The sequence below is a fragment of the Eptesicus fuscus genome, chromosome 14 (assembly GCF_027574615.1).
Source record: "Eptesicus fuscus isolate TK198812 chromosome 14, DD_ASM_mEF_20220401, whole genome shotgun sequence".
NCBI classification, from domain to species: domain Eukaryota; kingdom Metazoa; phylum Chordata; class Mammalia; order Chiroptera; family Vespertilionidae; genus Eptesicus; species Eptesicus fuscus.
In genome coordinates, this window is record NC_072486.1 from 52368915 (window position 1) to 52387405 (window position 18491).

The following is an 18491-nucleotide window of genomic DNA, read 5'->3' on the forward strand; positions in this document are numbered from 1 at the left end:
AAATACCATTCAGACTTTTCACTGGTCACAAACCTCTAATGTAGCGGTGTAGGTGAAGGTGGGTGTTATATCCGTGCCATTCACAGAAATGCTGACACTGGAAATGGAGGTACTGCCCACTCCCCAGATCTCAATGTAGCCCAGATTCAAAGGGTTTGTATCCGTGATGTATTTGTTGAAAATTACATGACTCGTCATTGTATTCTGTCAAATTAGGGATAAAAGAAACCAGAAAAAAATAAAGCAAATTTTTTTCAAAATTTTCCCACCTCTTTTTAGGCACAAATGCAGGTCATGAGGTAAGACAACTTCAGAGTTACCACCTTGTGTCCTTGTAGTGGAGACCATGATTTCAGGACTTTATCACCTGTTCCAACTACCATCTAAATTTTTATTGACTAAAAAGCACCTGCAGGGTCTCCAGAATTGCCCTGAAGTCCAAGGAGATAAAGGGTCTCAGCTATCAGGAACCTTACTTTCTATATGTGGAGAAGTCAGAAAATGTGCAGAACATTCCAAGACAATATAGGAACAAGGGCTAAATAACATCGAAATAGCTTGTTCATCTCTGCCTCACTAAACTGGAATAAGTTACTGACAAAACATGAATGGGCCTAGTCACAGAAAACTTCTGGGAGCATACTAAATCTATCTACAGTCTAGAGAAAGGAAATGAAGCAAATTAGCAAGGTAGGCAGTGAAGGAATTCTAGGTGGTACTTTGTGCCCTTATGATCTCCAGCATCCTACTAAGCCAGTAGAACTCTAGTGCCCCCTCATAGCATCAGTCACACTCACCTGAATGGCAGAAAAGTGGGCCAGGTAATAGAGACCTTTTTCATAGGTGTCTGCAAACAAACAAGGTAAACACGATCTGGAGTCATGCTTAGAATTCTCATTGCCTACTTGTTTTTCTTTTTCTTTACTCATTTCCATTTTGTGATTTAAGACCTATATATGGAGATTAGTCAGACTCTGCCCCCACCCTCAACTTGCACAGGATCTTTGAAATGTGTGTGTGTAGACACAGCAGTCTGGCAGAGGCACTTAGCATTATGGGGTTTCCCTTTAATCCACTTCTCTCCCTTGTTATCTACCACTCCCAACATTTCCCTGTCACCTCAGAACTTCCCGGTTCCTTCTGTTAGAAGTACGCACATGTGAACATACATGATGTAGACACAATCACAATCACCAAGAATGGTGTCTTGGTCAGTTTGTCTTAAGAGATATCAGACAATTTCTTAACTGTAATCTCCAGAAAACAAAGAAACCCAAAGAAAAGCCTTCTTTGTCCTTTTATCCTCATTTATGCCACAAGTCCAGGGAAAATATGAAGTTCAGCGTATCCAGTGAAGGTGGACTTATCAGAGTCTTGTTACAGGTATTCCCACTCTACTTCCTACCCTGTGGCTTTCTCACTTGTCCCATGTACCCGTCATCTCTTTCTAATTTGCTTACTGCTCACTCCATCAGAGGGCATTGGCTAGCCTCGAGAATTGTGCTGTCCAAGGTAGCCTCTGACAAAATGTAGCTCTTTAAATTACAATTAATTAAAATTAAATAAAATTAAAAGTTCAATTCCTCAGATACACTTGTCACATTTCAAGTGCTCAGTAGCCACCTATGCCTAATGGCTATCACCTTGGGCAATAGAGATATAGAACATTTCTATCACTGCAAAAAGTTGGATTAGACAGCATTGGCCTAGAAATAGCTAATAATAATTGAACCATCCTCCTGAAAGTTCACCAATCCCTGCAACTCCTAATAAAAAATTCCCTCAAATAAATAAAACAGTTCATAGAGGCATTGTTACTCTTACTGGGACAATAAACCATGTGTTAGGGAATGTGCTTTTGAACATAAACCATACAGAAGTATATTTCAATTGGTTCAAAGAAATTTTCACTTTGGCTCCCATACAGCTATCTTCCACAGTGGATTAGGACAGTGGATAATGGTGAGAGATTCCCAGCTAAGCTTCATTTACATGCAGCATAAGGATCAAGCACACTATGTACTACTTCAAAGTAACAGCTATATATGAAAAATGCAAAACTGCTTTAACATGAAAAATGACAAGCAGGCCTATAATATATCCAAGAGCCCAGTCAATGGTAGAGACATAAATCTGAGGGAACCCTTACTCACCAATGCTTTGCCCATCATCCCAGAAGAGCCAACCTTCAGCAGTCCTGTTATCGTTCAAGGCAACTTTGAAGCCTAGGAATTTCTGGCGGCTATAGTGAAGTGGAAGAGAGGCATTAGTTAAACACCAAGCCACAGTCTCAAATCAAGAGTATTCAAAAAACATAAAGGAAGTCCTTCATGCTATAAAGACTGAGAGCTAGATTTCAAGAGACTTGTGACCTACTTCTAGTTTTGTCTCCATTTGCTCTATGACTTCATACCAGAAATGAATGAATTAATGAATGAAGCAAGGGGCGTTTTCCTTTAAGGTTCTATAAGCTCCACCAGACACTATAAACAAACTCATTGGATTCCTTCCCTCCCCAATTGTGAGGAAGGATCTGATGTTGTGATCTTTCTTCTTTTATGACCTAACTTCCTAAATACATATATAGTGAGTTCTGTCTTCAGTTCGTTCAGTTTTTAACTAAATTTTTGGACTTAAATTAGTAGGACTCTAAGAATTTTAGCTTGAAATCAGACAGACATAGATTGTAGTCCATCTTCAACTACTTACTAACTGTGTGACTCTGAATTAATTAATGCCTGCTCCCCAGATCTCAATGAAGCCTCTTTGCTTTTCTATAAACTGAGGATAATAACAGTACTTACACTATAGTGTTTATTTTTTTAAGAAAAAATAGAAATTTCCATACTATTTCAGTTCTAGGTACACAGCAAGTATTCATTTGCTGTTAGCTATTATTTATTATATAGGCTTAGGTCTAGAATTTTTAAATCCGTGTATTAGGAATCTCAGGCATCACCTGCATTATGGCTTAAACAATTTTTCAACAATAGTTTCTTCCATTTCAATTATCACTAATTAGACCTAGCATTTCACCCACTTGGATCCAAAATAGTTGTTGATAATTGTTCAAAGAGCAGAGAGTATGAAAAAAACAAACCAACTAACAAAAATGTTTAGTACAATTGCTTTTGGGCCCAAGAGTACTGCTTACAGTGGGTTCCACCAAGATCTGAACTAACTGGTCCCATCACTCACCTTAAGTGGGTGTTCTGTGCAGGCTCCTGCCAGGGCAGGATGTAGCCCCCACGGACATGAAGATTAATGTGGTCAAGAGGGGCTGGCAAAACCTTCCACTCTCCCCTTGCTTTAATATCCACACCCTGAGGGTCAGAAGAAGGTCAGAGATGATGAAGGAGACAACACACCTCTGAACAATGCATTTACCAGACATCCACGCTTCCAAACTTGCTGCCTGTTCATGATCCTTCCACACATACCTGTTATACATTTTCATTCGCCCAGCAGTATGGTGATTATGAAAGGGAAGGGAGTGAGGGGGGAGTAAGAGGTAAAGGGGGTCAAATATATGGTGATGGAAGAAGATTTGACTTTGGGTGGTGGGCACACAATGCAATATACAATTATAGAATTGCACACTTGAAACATAATTTTTTAACCGATGTCACCCCATACAATTAATAATAAAAATGTTGCCTTGACGTGGCTCCAGAAGACCCCATTTTTTCCAGATGAGTTTCTGGGCTCAGAGGAGCCTAGAAACATTCTACGACAGAGAATGTGTGCACCCTGCATTTCCAAATGCAACTGCATTGCTCCAGTGCACAAGGGTGGGGCCCTTCCTTCTGTGTGCATTTTACAGATGGCCTGAGACCTTTCTTTCCTTGAGGGAATTATGTTTAACTACTCCTCTTTGAGCATCTATGCTGTAGAAGGAGATGTGGAATAAAAAGAGAGGAAAAGGCCCCTGTACTTATGAACTTACAATCCAGCAGGGGGAAATTAAACAAAAAACTATAGTTTACAGAATAATTTCCCGTGTTTACTAGTGTTGCCACCATTGTGAATAGTAGTGGTAAATGGAAAGATAAAAACTAACACAGAAAGAACACCCACGAAGTCCATGGAATAAGTGAGATACTTTATGTATTATTTCATAATTCTGTAAAGGAAGTGGTTCTCCCTGACTTGGAGGTGAGAAAACGGAGGCTACAAGGTTAAAGGTGACCTGTGCAAGATTAACATCAGGTGAGTTACAGGGCCACAAAGTGAGCGGAGGTCTGTCAGATTTTAAAGCCTGGGCACACTACGCTCCCATTTTCCTGGGCTGTATAAACAATCAGAAAAACTTACCGTATAGTAATCATACCAGCGGGCTCTAGGGAAGTATGCATTGACATTTCTTGCATTCTAAAATCAAACACAAACAAGTGATGGGCAGTGGGCTCAGTTATCTAAGGCAGACTAACCAACTTGGTCAAAATAATAGTGATGGCCTTTGACCCACACTCTTCATCTCTCTAGAGGTCAGGACTGTGGGGAAGCCTTCCTTCTCTCCTTCAAATGGGAGATTTGCCTGCCCCACGCTTGTGGCTTCTGTAAAGTCCTTCAGGATCCAGGATTTTGGAGAATTATTATTATCTACTTATAGACTTAACCCACATACACCCTCTTGAAAGAAACAAAGAAGTTGGGTCTGAGGCAGAAGAAAACTTTGTAGTTTTCCATGCCAATACTTCAGAGATTCTGATTAGTGCACTAAGTTTTGAAGAAGATGCAATTAACTGATGTTTTGATCAGAAGCCTAATCATCAACAATAAAGGTAAGGAAATGGCTTTTGCTACTTGAAGACCTCCTACAGAAGGAAGGGAAGGCCTAGCCCTCAACAGTAAGATAATACACGTTGTTTCAAACTATCCTTATGAAAAGTTTTGCTTTAATGGTGACAGAGGACTGTAATGCATCTTTACAGTACTGCCCCCACCTGATCACACTCCTTACTTCAGTTAATGAAGAAATTAGTATAACTTCAAATATATCATAAAGTTTCTTCCTTTTCTATTTGTCCTATGAATCAGAATCTGTTATGATGATTTTAAAGATGAGGGAGCTAAGGACCAGAACCCCTAAGTGATGGACCTCAGCGCAGAGAGAGAGGAAGAGACAGAGGTAGAATAAGAAGCCACCACTTAGGACCCCCACCAGATCAGGCCTCTTCTCCTCCTCCCATTCACCAGGCTTCGTAACCGGGACCTCTGCTTATCAGAGGCCTCCATACTTACAAGCTCCAGGACGGGGCTGACCAGGAAGGCTGGGCCCAGCAGGAACTGATCATTTATGTCCCAGGTCACCCGGTCTGACACAAACCTGGAAAGGCAAACCAAGGTACCATAATCAGGGTGCCAACAGGGCTCCAGGCCAAGGCCTTGAAGAAACTCCTCAAGTTCAGACCCAAGTCAGAAATCCAGCTTCTCTACCTTACATTATTTTTTCCACCTTAATCAGATATACGTTCACTTTCTGCATGTTATGTTCTTCAAACTCCAGACATAATTAGACTTAGACATGTTCTCACCTACAGATATCTCCATGTTTCTTAACCATGGGCACATCCTAAATGCAAGAATGGCCTTCATCCCTCAAGTCTCCCCCTGGAATGTCATATGACCTGAGCTTCTATAAAAGATAGGTAGGTCTATATGCTTAATCTAGAAAGAAATCATTCTGTGTTGTATCATCTTGAAAAAATAAATTAAATTCAATAGTCTCTTATTAAAGATTCAGGGTATCAGTGACACCATGCTAGATAACATATTCATGTGCCTAGAAAGCTTATGGCAAAAGGCAATCATGTCTTTAATTTATTTTGGAAGAACTGTTTTCTTCAACTGATACCACATAGAATAAAATTATCCCTTACTCATTGGGATTCCAGCTAAACACTCACTCATGGAGAAGAGGCCGCACGACAGTACTGCCCTCTGTGTGGGCCAGGTGCATCAGGGTGTAAAGATACGGCAAGAGGGTATATCTGGTCTGCAGGACACTTTTGGAGATATTCACAAACGCATCATCCCAGGATACAGGGTCTTGCCTCTAAAGGACAAAAGGAGGAGTTTTAGAGCTCACCGTAGGGGAGCTCGGGGACCTGAGGTCACTGAACGTATTACAAATGAAAATCACAATTAACTAAATCAAAGATGATTATAGAGAAGACGCACAGAATATTAGACTGAAAGGGGTCACTGAAGCTCTCCTAGGACAGCTGATAAAATTTTCCCATAAGACATTCTTTTTGGGGATATATTTGCTACAACGCTGCCCAAACAAAAAGAATAATCTAAAGAACACAGAAGATGGCTCATTGAACCATAAGGATTTCTTCATGTACCTATTGGCCATTTGTATGTCTCCTTTGGAAAAATGTCTATTCAGTTCCCCTACCCATTTTTTAGCCAGATTACTTGGATTTTTTTTTTTTTTTTTGGTTGAGTTGTGTGAGTGCCTTACATATTTTGGATATTAACCCCTTATCAGATATATGATTTGCAAATATTTTCTTCAATTCTGTAGGTTGCCTTTTCATTTTTTAAAATTGTTTCTTTGGCTGTGCAGCAGCTTTTAAGTTTTAAGTTGTCCCATTTATTTATTTTTGTTGCTTGTTCTTTTGGAGTCCCATTTAAAAAATCATTTTCCAAGGCCAATGTCAAGGAAAAAATTTCCTCATGTTTTCTTTTAGGAGTTATATGGTTTCAAGTTTTATGACTGAGTCATTAAACCATTCTGAGTTAATTTTGTGAATGGTGCAAGATAGGGAACCAATTTCTGAACACCATTTATTGACGACACTATCCTTTATTAATGATTATTCTTGGCTCCCTGGTGTAAAATATTAGTTGACTAGAGGCCCAGCACGTGATTGAAATTGTGCGAGGAGGCACCCTACCTCCTGCCATGCGAGGAGGCACCCCATGGGGCACTGGGACACGTGCTTGACTCGTGCAGCACCGGTCATTGCGGGAGTCAGGCCGGACCAGCGCTGTGGGAGGCTGGACCAGCACCGTGGAGGGGCCAGGATCCACACCTGACTCACAGTGTCCCCTGGCCCCCCGCCTGTATCCGCTCCAGGGCCACCCGAGCTGCCACGCCGGCTTGGACAGGCCCCCCTACCTCTGTCTCCATCTCCGCTCCAGGCCTCACCTGTATGCACAACCTCCTCCTGTCTGGTCGTGACCTGTTACAGAGTCCCAGCCTAATTTGCATATTACCTCTTTTTATAGATAGATAGATAGATAGATAGATAGATAGATAGATAGATAGATAGATAGCTTAAGCAAGGTTTTATTTCTGGGCTCTAGATTCTGTTGTATTGATCTGTGTTTCTATTTTTAAGCCAATACTATACTATTTTGATTACTATAGTTTTGTAATATAATTTGATATCAGAAAGCATGATGCCTCTAAATTTGTTCTTCTTTCTCAGATTGCTCTGGCTATTAGGGGTCTTTTTGGTTTGACGAGTAGTTTAAGTTTTTTTCTATATCTGTGAAAAATTCCATTGGAATTTTTATAGGGATTGCACTAAATCTATAGATGGTTTGGGGTAGTACAGACATTTTAAGAATAATAATTATTCTGATCCATAAACATGAGATCTTTCCATTTGTTTGTCTTCTTCAATCAATAACTTATAGTTTTTAGTATACAGATCTTTCACCTCATTGGTTAAATGTATTCCTAAGTATTGCTTACTGCTTCTTGATGCTGTTGTAAATGGGATTGTTTTCTTTACATTTGTTTTATTGTTAGCATATAGAAATGCAAAAGTCATTTCTGTATGTTGATTGTATATTCTGCAACTTTACTGAATTTATTGATAATTTTAATAGTTTTTTGTAACATCTTTCATACGCTCTCTATATAAGATCATATAAGCTGTAAACAGAGACAATTTACTTCTTCTTTTCTGATTTTTAATGCCTTTTGTTCCTTTTTCTCATCTGATTGTTCTGACTAGGACTTGCAGTATGATGTCGAATAGGAATAGTGAGAGTGGGAACCTTGTCTTGTTCATGATATTATAGAAAAGCTTTTAAACTTTCACTACTGAGTATTATTATGTAAACTGTGGGCTTCTCTTACTTCATTATGTTGAAGTACATTCCTCTTATACCCAATTTTTGAAAGTTTTTATCAATAGTCCCTTCTGTATTTTGTCAAATGGTATTTTTTTCTGTACCTATTGAAATAATCATATGTTTTTTATCTTCCATTCTATTAATGTGGTATATCACATTTATTGATTTGTATATGTGGAACCATCTTTACACACAAAGGTTAAACCCCACTTGAGCATGTTGTGTGAATCTTTCAATGTGCTGTGAAAATTGGTCTGCTAATTTCTGGATTTATTTTCGTCAGGGATATTGGTCTGTAGTTTTCTTTTTTTTTTTTTTATGGTCTAAAGTTTTACATATGTCTTCTTTTGGTCTGCAGTTTTCTTGTAGTGCCCTTATCTGGCTTTAGTATCAAGGTAATTCTGATCCTGTAAAATGTGTTTAGGAGTATTAAATCCTCTTCAATTTTGGGAAAGAGTTTGAGAAAGATTGGCATTAATTCTTCTTTAAATGTTTGATAGAGTTCTCCAGGGAAAACATCTGGCTTTTCTTTGTTGGGAGATTTTTTTATTACTGATTCAATCTACTTACTCATTATTGAGCTGTTCAGATTCTCTATTTCTTCATGATTCAGTCTTGGTAGGTTGTATTTTAATAGTTTTTGCCCCATGCTTATGTTTCCAGGAATTAGTGCATTTTTTCTAGGTTGCCCAACTTGTTGGCATATAGTCTCTTATAAATCTTGGTATTTCTGTGGTATCCATTGTAATGTCCCTTTTTCATTTATAATTTTATTTATTTGAGACTTCTTTCTTTTTTTCATAGGAAGTCCAGCTAATGGTTTGTCAATTTTATTTATTTTCAAAGAAACAGCTCTTAGTTTTTTTTGCAAAAACAGCTGTTCTTTTCTATTACTTTTCTGGTGTCTACTTCATTTATTTCTGCTCTGATCTTTGTTATTTCCTTTCTTCTGTTAACTTTGTTCTTTTTCTACTTGTTTGAGTTATAAAGTTAGGTTGTTTACTTGAGATCTTTCTTTTTTTCTGAATGTGAAAGTTTATTACTATAAACTTTCTCTTAGAACTGCTTTTGTTACATCTCGTAAGTTTTAGTATGCGTTTTTCCATTTTCATTTGTTTCAAAATATTTTTTATTTATCTTATGATTTCTCTTTTCACCCATTGGTTGTTTAATTTGCACATATTTGTCAATTTTCTAGGTTTTTTTCTGTTATTGATTTCTAGTTTCCAAAGAAGACATTCAAATGGCCAACAGGTGCATGAAAAGATGTCCAACATCACTAATCATCAGGAAAACAGAAATCAAAATCACAATGAAATATCACCTCCCACATGTTAGAATGGTTATCAAAAAGACAAAAGAAACCCAGTGTTGGTGAGGATGTGGAGAAAAGGAAACCATTGGTGCAGTGTTGGTGGGAATTTAAACTGGTACAGCTACTATGGAAAATAGCATGGAGGTTCCTCAGAATATTTTTAAAAAAGACTACCACATAATCCAACTATCTGAAATTTATCTCTTGAAGAGATATCTGTACTCCCATTGCTGTGCTATTCAAAATAGCCAAGATATGAAAATAACCTAAATGACCATTGATGGATGAGTGGATAAAGAAGATGTGATATGTACACAATGGAATATTATCCAGCCACAAGAAAGAAGGATATCCTGCCATTTGCAGCAACATGTATGGATCTTTATGGCATAATGCTAGGTGAAATAAGTCAGACACAGAAAGACAACTACTGTGTGATAACACTTATCTAAAATATAGGAATCTGAAAGAGAATCTTAATAAGTAGAACTCATAGAAACAGAGTAGAATGTTGGTAATCAGAGGCTGGGTGTTGGGGAAATAGAGAGATGTCAGTCTAAAGGATAAAAATTTCCAGTTATAAAATAAATACATGATGGGGCAAAAGTAGGTTTATAGTTGTTCATATGGAAAATACAATAATTATTAAATCATAATACAAGAATAAACTCTGTGTTTTGCATACTCACAACTATAAACCAACTTTTGCCTCCTGCTGCATTTTCTGGGGATGTAATGTACAGCATGGTGAATACAGTTAAAAATACTGTCTTATATATTTGAAAGTTGCTAAGAGAATAGATGTTAAATGTCCTCATTACAAAAAAGAAATGGAAATTATCTGAGGTGATGAAGGTGTTAACTAACCCAAGTGTGGTAATCATTTCACAACATATACGTGTATCAAAAAAGAAAAGAAACATGAGGGTTTAATGGGTTTAAAGATATCGGTGGGGAATATGACCAACTCAAAATTGGACCTGTGTCCCTAGTGATACCCTCATCCTACCCTTCTCCCGATGGTGTTGTGGTTCCTTGAAAAGGGATAAAAGGCCCCCAGTTGCATCCAGCGAGCACACATCTCATATTCAGCATCTTCAAAGAACCCACAGATATCTGCTCCTGTCTGAGACAAGATGGAATAAAATAAGCCTGTTGATGATTTCTGAGTGATGTCATCACCTTCTTGGGGATTAGGGGTGATCCAAAGGGGACTTACATAGGATATGCCAAAGAGGCTGAACTCCATCATGCCTGCAATGAGAACCAAAGCTGTGTCAGACACACCTCTCCCGACCCACTTCCTACCCACTCTTCAGAAAATCCTTTAGCAAGGATCCCACCTCCTCTCCCCACCACACACCAATGATAGACTTCCTCAGCTGGTCCCATGCAGCCGTGTTGTCTCCTAGCCAGTGTCCTCCCCAGCGGCCAGAAGAAGGGAACGTGGAGCGGGTAATGACGATCCCTCTTTCTCCTGTCACCTCTTGCACAGCTCTGGATGGAGGAGAACAAGGAGATGATTGAGATCAGAACAGGGAAAGAAAGACCACAAAGCTTCTCCTCCTAGGACTTCTGACCACAGGCCATGGTGACAACATGTTTCCTGTTACTGGAGGAAATAGAGAAATCTGAGCTACAGTGAGGTTCCCATTGACCAATCCCAGGTGGATGGAGAGAATAACACATATACCTTTAGAGTATTTACAGTGTTTTACAAAGGACTTCACTATGTAACAAACTCACTGGATCACCTAAAAACAATAAGTAATCACCAAATCTTACTATTTATTTATTCGGTACTTAGTTTTCTATATTTGGGGAAGAAGAAGGTGAATTCCTTTATAAAGCTTTCTTTAGAATAATTCTTATTATTCAGGGACCGAGCTCACAAAATTGGACAAGGCAAATTCAATAGAACACTAGTTGGCTATCCCAACATGAATGACCCCCAAAAAAATCCCAAAAGAGGTAAGTGACTTTTGAAATAAAGGAGCTATCCAATCCTCTACATTCTCTTTGCTTCTTATATCTCATGTTGTTACAGCATCAGCTGCACTGTGTGATAATGGCCTATGTAAGTGATGGGCAACCTTTTGAGCTTGGTGTGTCGAACTTCGCCAAAAAACTGAGCATAACTCGGGTAGTGTGTCACTTTGAGGAAAAAACATTATTTCACAAATGTTTCATCCTCAGGAGCAGCAAATGTTTCATCCTCGGCATGCGGCCGCCTCAGCGGCCGCGTGTCATCAGAAATGGCTACGCGTGTCAGTGCTGACACGCGTGTCATAGGTTCGCCATCACTGGCCTATGTCATCTCCACTAGGACTGTGGTCTCTCACTGGCAGGACCAGCCCTTATTTAAAACTGTCCTGTTAACTATGATCACAGGGCCTGGCTCCATGCTCATGAATATTTGTCCAAAAAGTAAGAATGGCTACATAGTTGTGATTAAAATCATTTTAACCCCATTGGAAGAGGGAATGAGAGGAAACCCCGGGGAGTTCATCAGTCACTGGCTGCCCCTGTGGGTTGTGAGAGAAGGAAGACGATGACTCACTCATATGTGGGTCTGGTCTGGGACCACCCGTACAGGCTGTGCACGTCGTAGTGCCGCACCCGAGAGCCGTCAGGCAGGATCTGCTCACCCTCCATGCACAGGGTCTTGCTGCTGAGACCCCTGTCCCTGGACTCCAAATCTGAGGAGAAAGAGCTAGTGATGGGAAAGCCACCTCTGATCCTGTTTATCACTGACTTCTCTTCAAGGGACTGAACTCTCCATCTGCATGGGGCCCTCTCCATCCCAGAGGCAAAGGAACAGGAACGTGTTCAGCTCTGGGAGCTGCAATGGCGCCTACAGGCCATTCAACATCAAGTCTTCTGGAGAGGTCTCCAGGAGAAAGCCAAGGGCATGGGGAAGAACAGAGTTGTCAAATGCTGTGGGGCAGGCTTCAACCTAGGCTTTTAACATGGTAATTATTTCATGTCATTCTTATCTTAATTCTATGAAAAGGATATCATTATCCTCCTTTTACAGTATAAAAAAACTGAGGCTGGGAAACATCAAGGAATCTGTTGAAGATCATACAACTCACAGAGATAATAATTTCTGGGGCCAAGATATGAACACAAGTGTAATACCGAAGTCCATCAACTCCATGATAAGGGGAAGCTACTACTTTCCACCCACCGGTGGCATAACAAATTCTCATGGAGGAATTAACTTGAGCCTGAAAGAAGCTGTAGCTATAGGATCCTTTGGAGACATAACTACTGTTAAGTGTTTTCTGAACAAACTTAATAGTTCACTCAATGGGGTCAGTAACTTGCACATACCCAACTGGGTAAAGTGATAGAAGTGTGTCTGTTGCTGGCTCCCCAAAACCAAAGCACCACTGAGATATGCCCTGAGCAGTCAGGATAAGCCCCTGGCTGCTAAGTTCTTGCAGGGGTCACTCCTTGTGGCCATGGCTCTGCCAATAGAGGAGGCCCAGGGTCCTTACGTGGCATATAGGGAGGGTGGTTCAGAGTGGCATTCTGGCAACCTGGAGGAACTGCCCCATTCACAAAGCTTGATGGTTCATTCATATCCTAGAAAAGTCAAACACAGATATATCTTACTTTTTAAAATAGTTACATGCTGGCCCTGCCAGTGTGGCTCAGTGGTTGAACGTCAACCCATGAACCAGGAGGTTGCAGTTCAATTCCCAGTTAAGGCATGCCCAGGTTGTGGGTTCAATCCCCAGTAAGGGGAGAGGGGAGTGCAAGAGGCAGCTGATTGATGATTCTTTCTCATTATTGATGTTTCTATTTCTCTCTCCCTCTCCCTTCCTCTCTGAAATCAATATAAACATATTTTTAAAAATAGTTACATGCTGTCAATTCAGAGGGAAAGAAGTAGTGAATAAATCATTCACCATCCAGTAATCATTAAATTCAGCTGAGAATTGACTAGAAAGATCAATTAAGCCCTACAAAATGACTGGCTAGAGGATTTTTTTAAAAAAATTCTCCCTCAGGGTGTGAAGCAAGTTGCAGTTCTAAGAAATTCCTAGCAATGACCTTGGAATTTTATAGCAGGAACTTGTGGCAAGGTACAAGGTCTGAGGACTATCAGAATGTTCCACTCCTGATTGGAGGAACTATAGTCTGATATGTCCAAAGCTCTCTGGGGTGATCATTATCCTTCTTGATTAAAGGTCAGTGATAGATACACTTAGACACACAAAGATAGACACACCCCTATCCAAATGTACACAGACACAAACACTCACAATCCACATGCCATCGAACTTCAAACTCTTCTCTGGATCCCGTGGATTGGTGTGTAGTTCTTTCAACTCCCTCTTCCACCAGGTGGCAGTTGAATTACGGAAAAAATCTGGGAAGGCCACGTAAGCTCGGTATTGCTATAAAAATTAAATATAATTTACTTGTCCCAAACATAAAAGACAGCAAACAGGCATTTACTAAGAGTTTAACTCATGCACAGCCTTGTACTACATGGTGACAGATAATCCAAACAGAGCCTAAGTAACATTCTTTGCTTATTTCAAATATAATAAAAGTGTAATACGCTAATTAGACCTTCCAGACGTCCTTCTAGACAACCTTCCGGACGAAGCCGGGGCTGCAAGCCACCACGGTTGCGAGGGCCAAGCCCCTTGCACAACTTTTGTGCTTTGAGCCTCTAGTTTCAAATACAACCGTACAGGGGAAACTTTAGCACAATTAGGCCCCACCTTAGCATTTGGAAAACATCCATAGACTGATTTCCCCTCTGTATCAACATGAACAGTAGCAATCAACCCCTGGACTCACTATCTCATTTATTAGATGCCCAACCCTCAATTTTTGTCCTGCAATTTCCTAAGTATTTCTCAAAGACAAAGCACGAGCCAGGGAGAGCCTGCAGCCCGAAAGTGGCAGACATCAGGTGCCCTGTCAACAGGTTGGAAAGAAACATCCAGTTGATCCCCTCGCATCTCATTCCCACTAAGGAAAGGGGGTGAGAGGCAAGATTTCATTTCATTACATTAGACCATCTAACTAGTATGCACCTGTGTTTTCTCTAGTTTCAGAATCGCTTGAAAACAACTCTTGTGTGTCAAGTAAATTGGGAGGATTTAGGAAAAAGATGCACCTTGCCCTTAATTTCCTCAAATAATAAAAGTCATGTTTTCATTTTAACCTGGAAAGTAGACCCAAGGTTTAACGCCTTAACTATACTGTAAGATCTTTGAGAGCAAGGACTTTGTTTTATTTTCTTCTGATTGATCTTTGTATTCCCCCACATTGCTTAGCTTAGAACTCGACGTAAAATAAATGCTCAGTGCCTAATTGTGAACTCACGCCACTTAGTAGCAGCAAATATTCATACATTTTTAAATAGGTCAGGTTGCTTGCTATGGAACTTTATGGTACTTTGTATGTCTCAGTAAATAGGTTCCTCTATGTTTACCAGTGCATTTTAAGAGTTGAATAATGCTAGTAGTAAGGGTAGAGGAAGCTCAATAATGCTAGTAGTAAGGGTAGGGGAAGCAACAGAAAGACTTGGTGGTGGGAACTTCCAGCTTTTATACACAATGGACAAAAGGCAAGTAGGAACCCGTATGTCTAGATAAAAGGTAAAAGAAAGAAAAAAGGAACACAAAGTAAAAAACAGAAGATCAGTATACAGGATCCAGCTCACAGAAACGTGAGAGGGTAGCGAGCCACTTCACTGAGAGGCTGGGAGAGAGAGGCAGGCCAGCAATGCCTTTTTGTGAGAAAATAGTGGTAGAAACATGGAACCAGTAGAGAATCTTTCACCAAAAACAGAGAGCTCCAGCTCAGGCAGGTTGGAAAACATGGTAGGCAGGCAGGGTGATAGAAGATTAGAATAAAGATTAATACCAGCCATGTCTGAGTCATTTCTAAAAAAAATAAACTGATTAAAAGATAGACCTTCCTGGCAACCCTGACTTCACCCAATATCCACAAAGGGCCCTTTACCTCCACTTGACTGTCCCAGTCTAGAGAGCTGTTTATAACGACATTGGGCAAATCAGGCCAGACCTGTGGAGAGAAAAATGTTCAAAAGCAATGCAGGAGATAACTTCTCTTATATAGCATTTCCTAATAAGTTATAAACCATGGTTCTACAGGCGATAATACTTGGATTTTTCACATAAGATTGATTTGAGAGAAGTGCATCTCACAGTGCATATACATTCCTTAAAAATTCCTTAACTGTGTGGACAGATATTGATTGACAAAATGAGAACTTCTGACCTCAAAGCCCAAATGGAAAAGGTTAAACAACAACAGGCACAAACAAATTAACAGTGATCCACCCGTCACCTGGGTCACCGTGAAAATCATACCTTTCCCCAGACAATGCCTCCACCGTTTGGAGCTTTGATGAAGACATCATCCTCCACACCGCGAGTGAATGCAGTATAGTTCTGGGTCTCATTTCCAGAAATGGCTGGGTCCTACAATCAACACACAGGTCAGGTGAGAAAACCAAAGCCAGAGGATGACTGGGGACAGAAAAGAGAAAAACTCCTCCGAAGGGAAGGCACTACCTTCCACCTGAACTGTAGAGCTTCTCTTTACCCTCAACTTCTCTGCACATAACATGGAGGGAAACACAGTATGTGGAAAGTTTTCTCCACCAAAACTTATTCACACACCCAAAAGACTCCTCCCATTCACAGAGGGACAAACCAGAATGAGGATGACTCGCATCCCGTCGGCCTTCATGCGATTAATCAGAGCTGGAAACCCAGCAAACTTGGGGCTGAGGGTGAAGTCCAGCTGCCGCTCCATGTAGTCAATGTCCGAGTACTGCACATCCTGGGGGACACACAAGGGAACTCAGTGGCTGCAGGTTCCAGACGAGAACAGACCGCCACTAACCCAACCGGTAGGGAATTTCAGATCCCAGATCTGTCATTTGTCAGGTACTAGGGTCTGGGAAATCTACTTAACCTTTAATTTTTCTTTGTAAAATAATAAAAAACAACAACACTAAATTACAAAATATAGGATAATGCCTATCCAGCAGGGCTGATTTTGAGAATAAATGAAAACAGTGGATGAGGAAGTGCCTTGTATATGACCAATATAAGGAGTGATTGTTGCTACCTTCCCCAAGAGCTGCCCTGGTATTATTAGTGGTTCCGGTTCAGAGAAAATAACATAATGTCAATTACCCAGTAGGAATACAACATGGATGGTGAATCTACCAAAAACAAAACCTGTAATTGCTTTGGAATATCCAATCCTGGGGGTTGTTAAACACAGCTTTCTCATTAAGAATGAAATAGTGAATGCTGCACTTCCTATTACTAGAAACAACTGTAAACAATAAATAGGATACAATTAAATACAGTAGCAAAAGTAGGCTTACAGTTGTTTGTATGAATAATACCATAATTAATAAATAATAATACAAGAATAAACCCTGTGTTTCATAGACTCACAACTGTAAACCTACTTTTGATGACCACTATATGTAATTGGCTCCCAGAACCAATTATCTGATTATTGGACCCCTCTTGTCCTGAAGTGAAAGAGTTTTATTCCACATGTATTTCCTCTGGAAGTCAGTTCCAAGGTCCCTACATTCAACTCGAGATTAACTCAAAGCTGAGGGAACACTGTGCTCCAGCCCGGCAGTGTTGGAACAGTGATTCTATCTACACATGCAATGATCTGACTGAATTTGGGTTGAGTTTTTTAAATTAAACAATACTACTGTTGGGGGGATTCTTTTATCCTTATGGAACCAAGGATGTTTTTGTGACTAAATATTTTGAATTCAATAACAGAAATGGAAGCATGATTTAGCAAAAAGCTGGGCCTATGTCCGCCTCCTCTGGTAAATCACTGTGACTCTAAGGTGAGGACCATGATCCCCACCTGTATTACTGGGTTGGAGTGAGGCTCAGTGTGATGTATGAGAAAGCACCTTGTAACTTTACAGAACCCCATAAAAATAAGGCAAATGAATCCAGATACAGAGACAATTGGGGTTGGCTGTGAGGACCCAGAGCAAGTACACCACAGACTGAGAACGTACATAGGGGATCTGGGCAGCCACCATCTCATCATACAAGCTGGCAATCTCAGAGTCGTTCTGGTATCCATAGCGACACAGCTGAAATCCCAAGGACCAGTAAGGAACCATCACTGGCCGACCAATCAACTAAAAACAGACAGAAAATATTAGTTTTTAAGAAGACTCTGAATTGAACTTGTACACGAAGTAATAAGAATATTTTTCCAGTGCCCCAAGTTAGACGATCAACAAATTCAAATCCAGAAAGAAACTGAGAAGATGCACAGCCACTGGGGTACCTTGGAGAAAGCCTGCTGCTAGACTGGACCTTCCTGACCAGGAATTTTGGAAAATTTGATCTTACTCTGATTCCTAGGAGCAGTCTATCTTACTGGTTAAGAACACATAATCCAGAGGCAAAATGCCGAGGTCATCATACCGGTTCCAATCCCTGCTGACTATGTGACCCTGGGCAAACGTTAAATAACCTCTTGTGCATCAGTTTCTTCACTTTTAAATTGGGGATAAAAATAGTATTTGCTTCAGTGTTGTTGTTGGTTGTTTTTTCTTTTTGTGTTTGTTTTTTTTGTGAGGACTGAATGAGTTAATACATCATTGTAAACTGTTCTGACACATATCAGTGACATACAGTTAGTTTTATATATGTTTGTTGCTGCTGCAAAAACAACTGTCATTGCCACTAGGACCACCTTCACCACCACTACACTACCATCACCATCACATCACACCACCACCATCATCAACACCATCACATTCACCACCACCATCACTCACAACCACCATCACCACCACCTGTACACTACCATCACCATCACATCACCAGCACCAGCATCATCATCATCACCAACATCATCACATCACCATCACTACCACTATTGCCACCTCCCCAACCACCCCTAGAACTATTAATTCTACTGCTCTGCAATGCTTTGAGAGGCTATGAATTTAATGATTATTGGGATGTATATATTTTTATTTATTTTGTAATCTGTCTCCCAGTAAGACCAA

The 18491-nt window shown here is 40.2% G+C and overlaps 1 protein-coding gene across 1 annotated transcript in view; it reads right to left on the reverse strand.

Moving 5' to 3' along the window:
- Positions 1-18491, reverse strand: part of LOC103294144 (maltase-glucoamylase) — a 68062-nt gene that overhangs the window by 3110 nt on the left and 46461 nt on the right. Inside the window, exons 30-46 of the mRNA XM_028158971.2 lie at positions 17484-17609; positions 16127-16255; positions 15781-15891; positions 15410-15472; positions 13690-13824; positions 12919-13006; positions 11976-12114; positions 10779-10912; positions 10635-10669; positions 10425-10541; positions 5910-6058; positions 5245-5329; positions 4315-4371; positions 3199-3323; positions 2154-2242; positions 798-847; positions 34-204 (exon numbers count right to left, since the gene is read on the reverse strand). Of these exons, the coding sequence (XP_028014772.2) occupies positions 34-204; positions 798-847; positions 2154-2242; positions 3199-3323; positions 4315-4371; positions 5245-5329; positions 5910-6058; positions 10425-10541; positions 10635-10669; positions 10779-10912; positions 11976-12114; positions 12919-13006; positions 13690-13824; positions 15410-15472; positions 15781-15891; positions 16127-16255; positions 17484-17609 (1803 nt within the window). The remainder of the gene's footprint in view (positions 1-33; positions 205-797; positions 848-2153; positions 2243-3198; positions 3324-4314; positions 4372-5244; positions 5330-5909; positions 6059-10424; positions 10542-10634; positions 10670-10778; positions 10913-11975; positions 12115-12918; positions 13007-13689; positions 13825-15409; positions 15473-15780; positions 15892-16126; positions 16256-17483; positions 17610-18491) is intronic.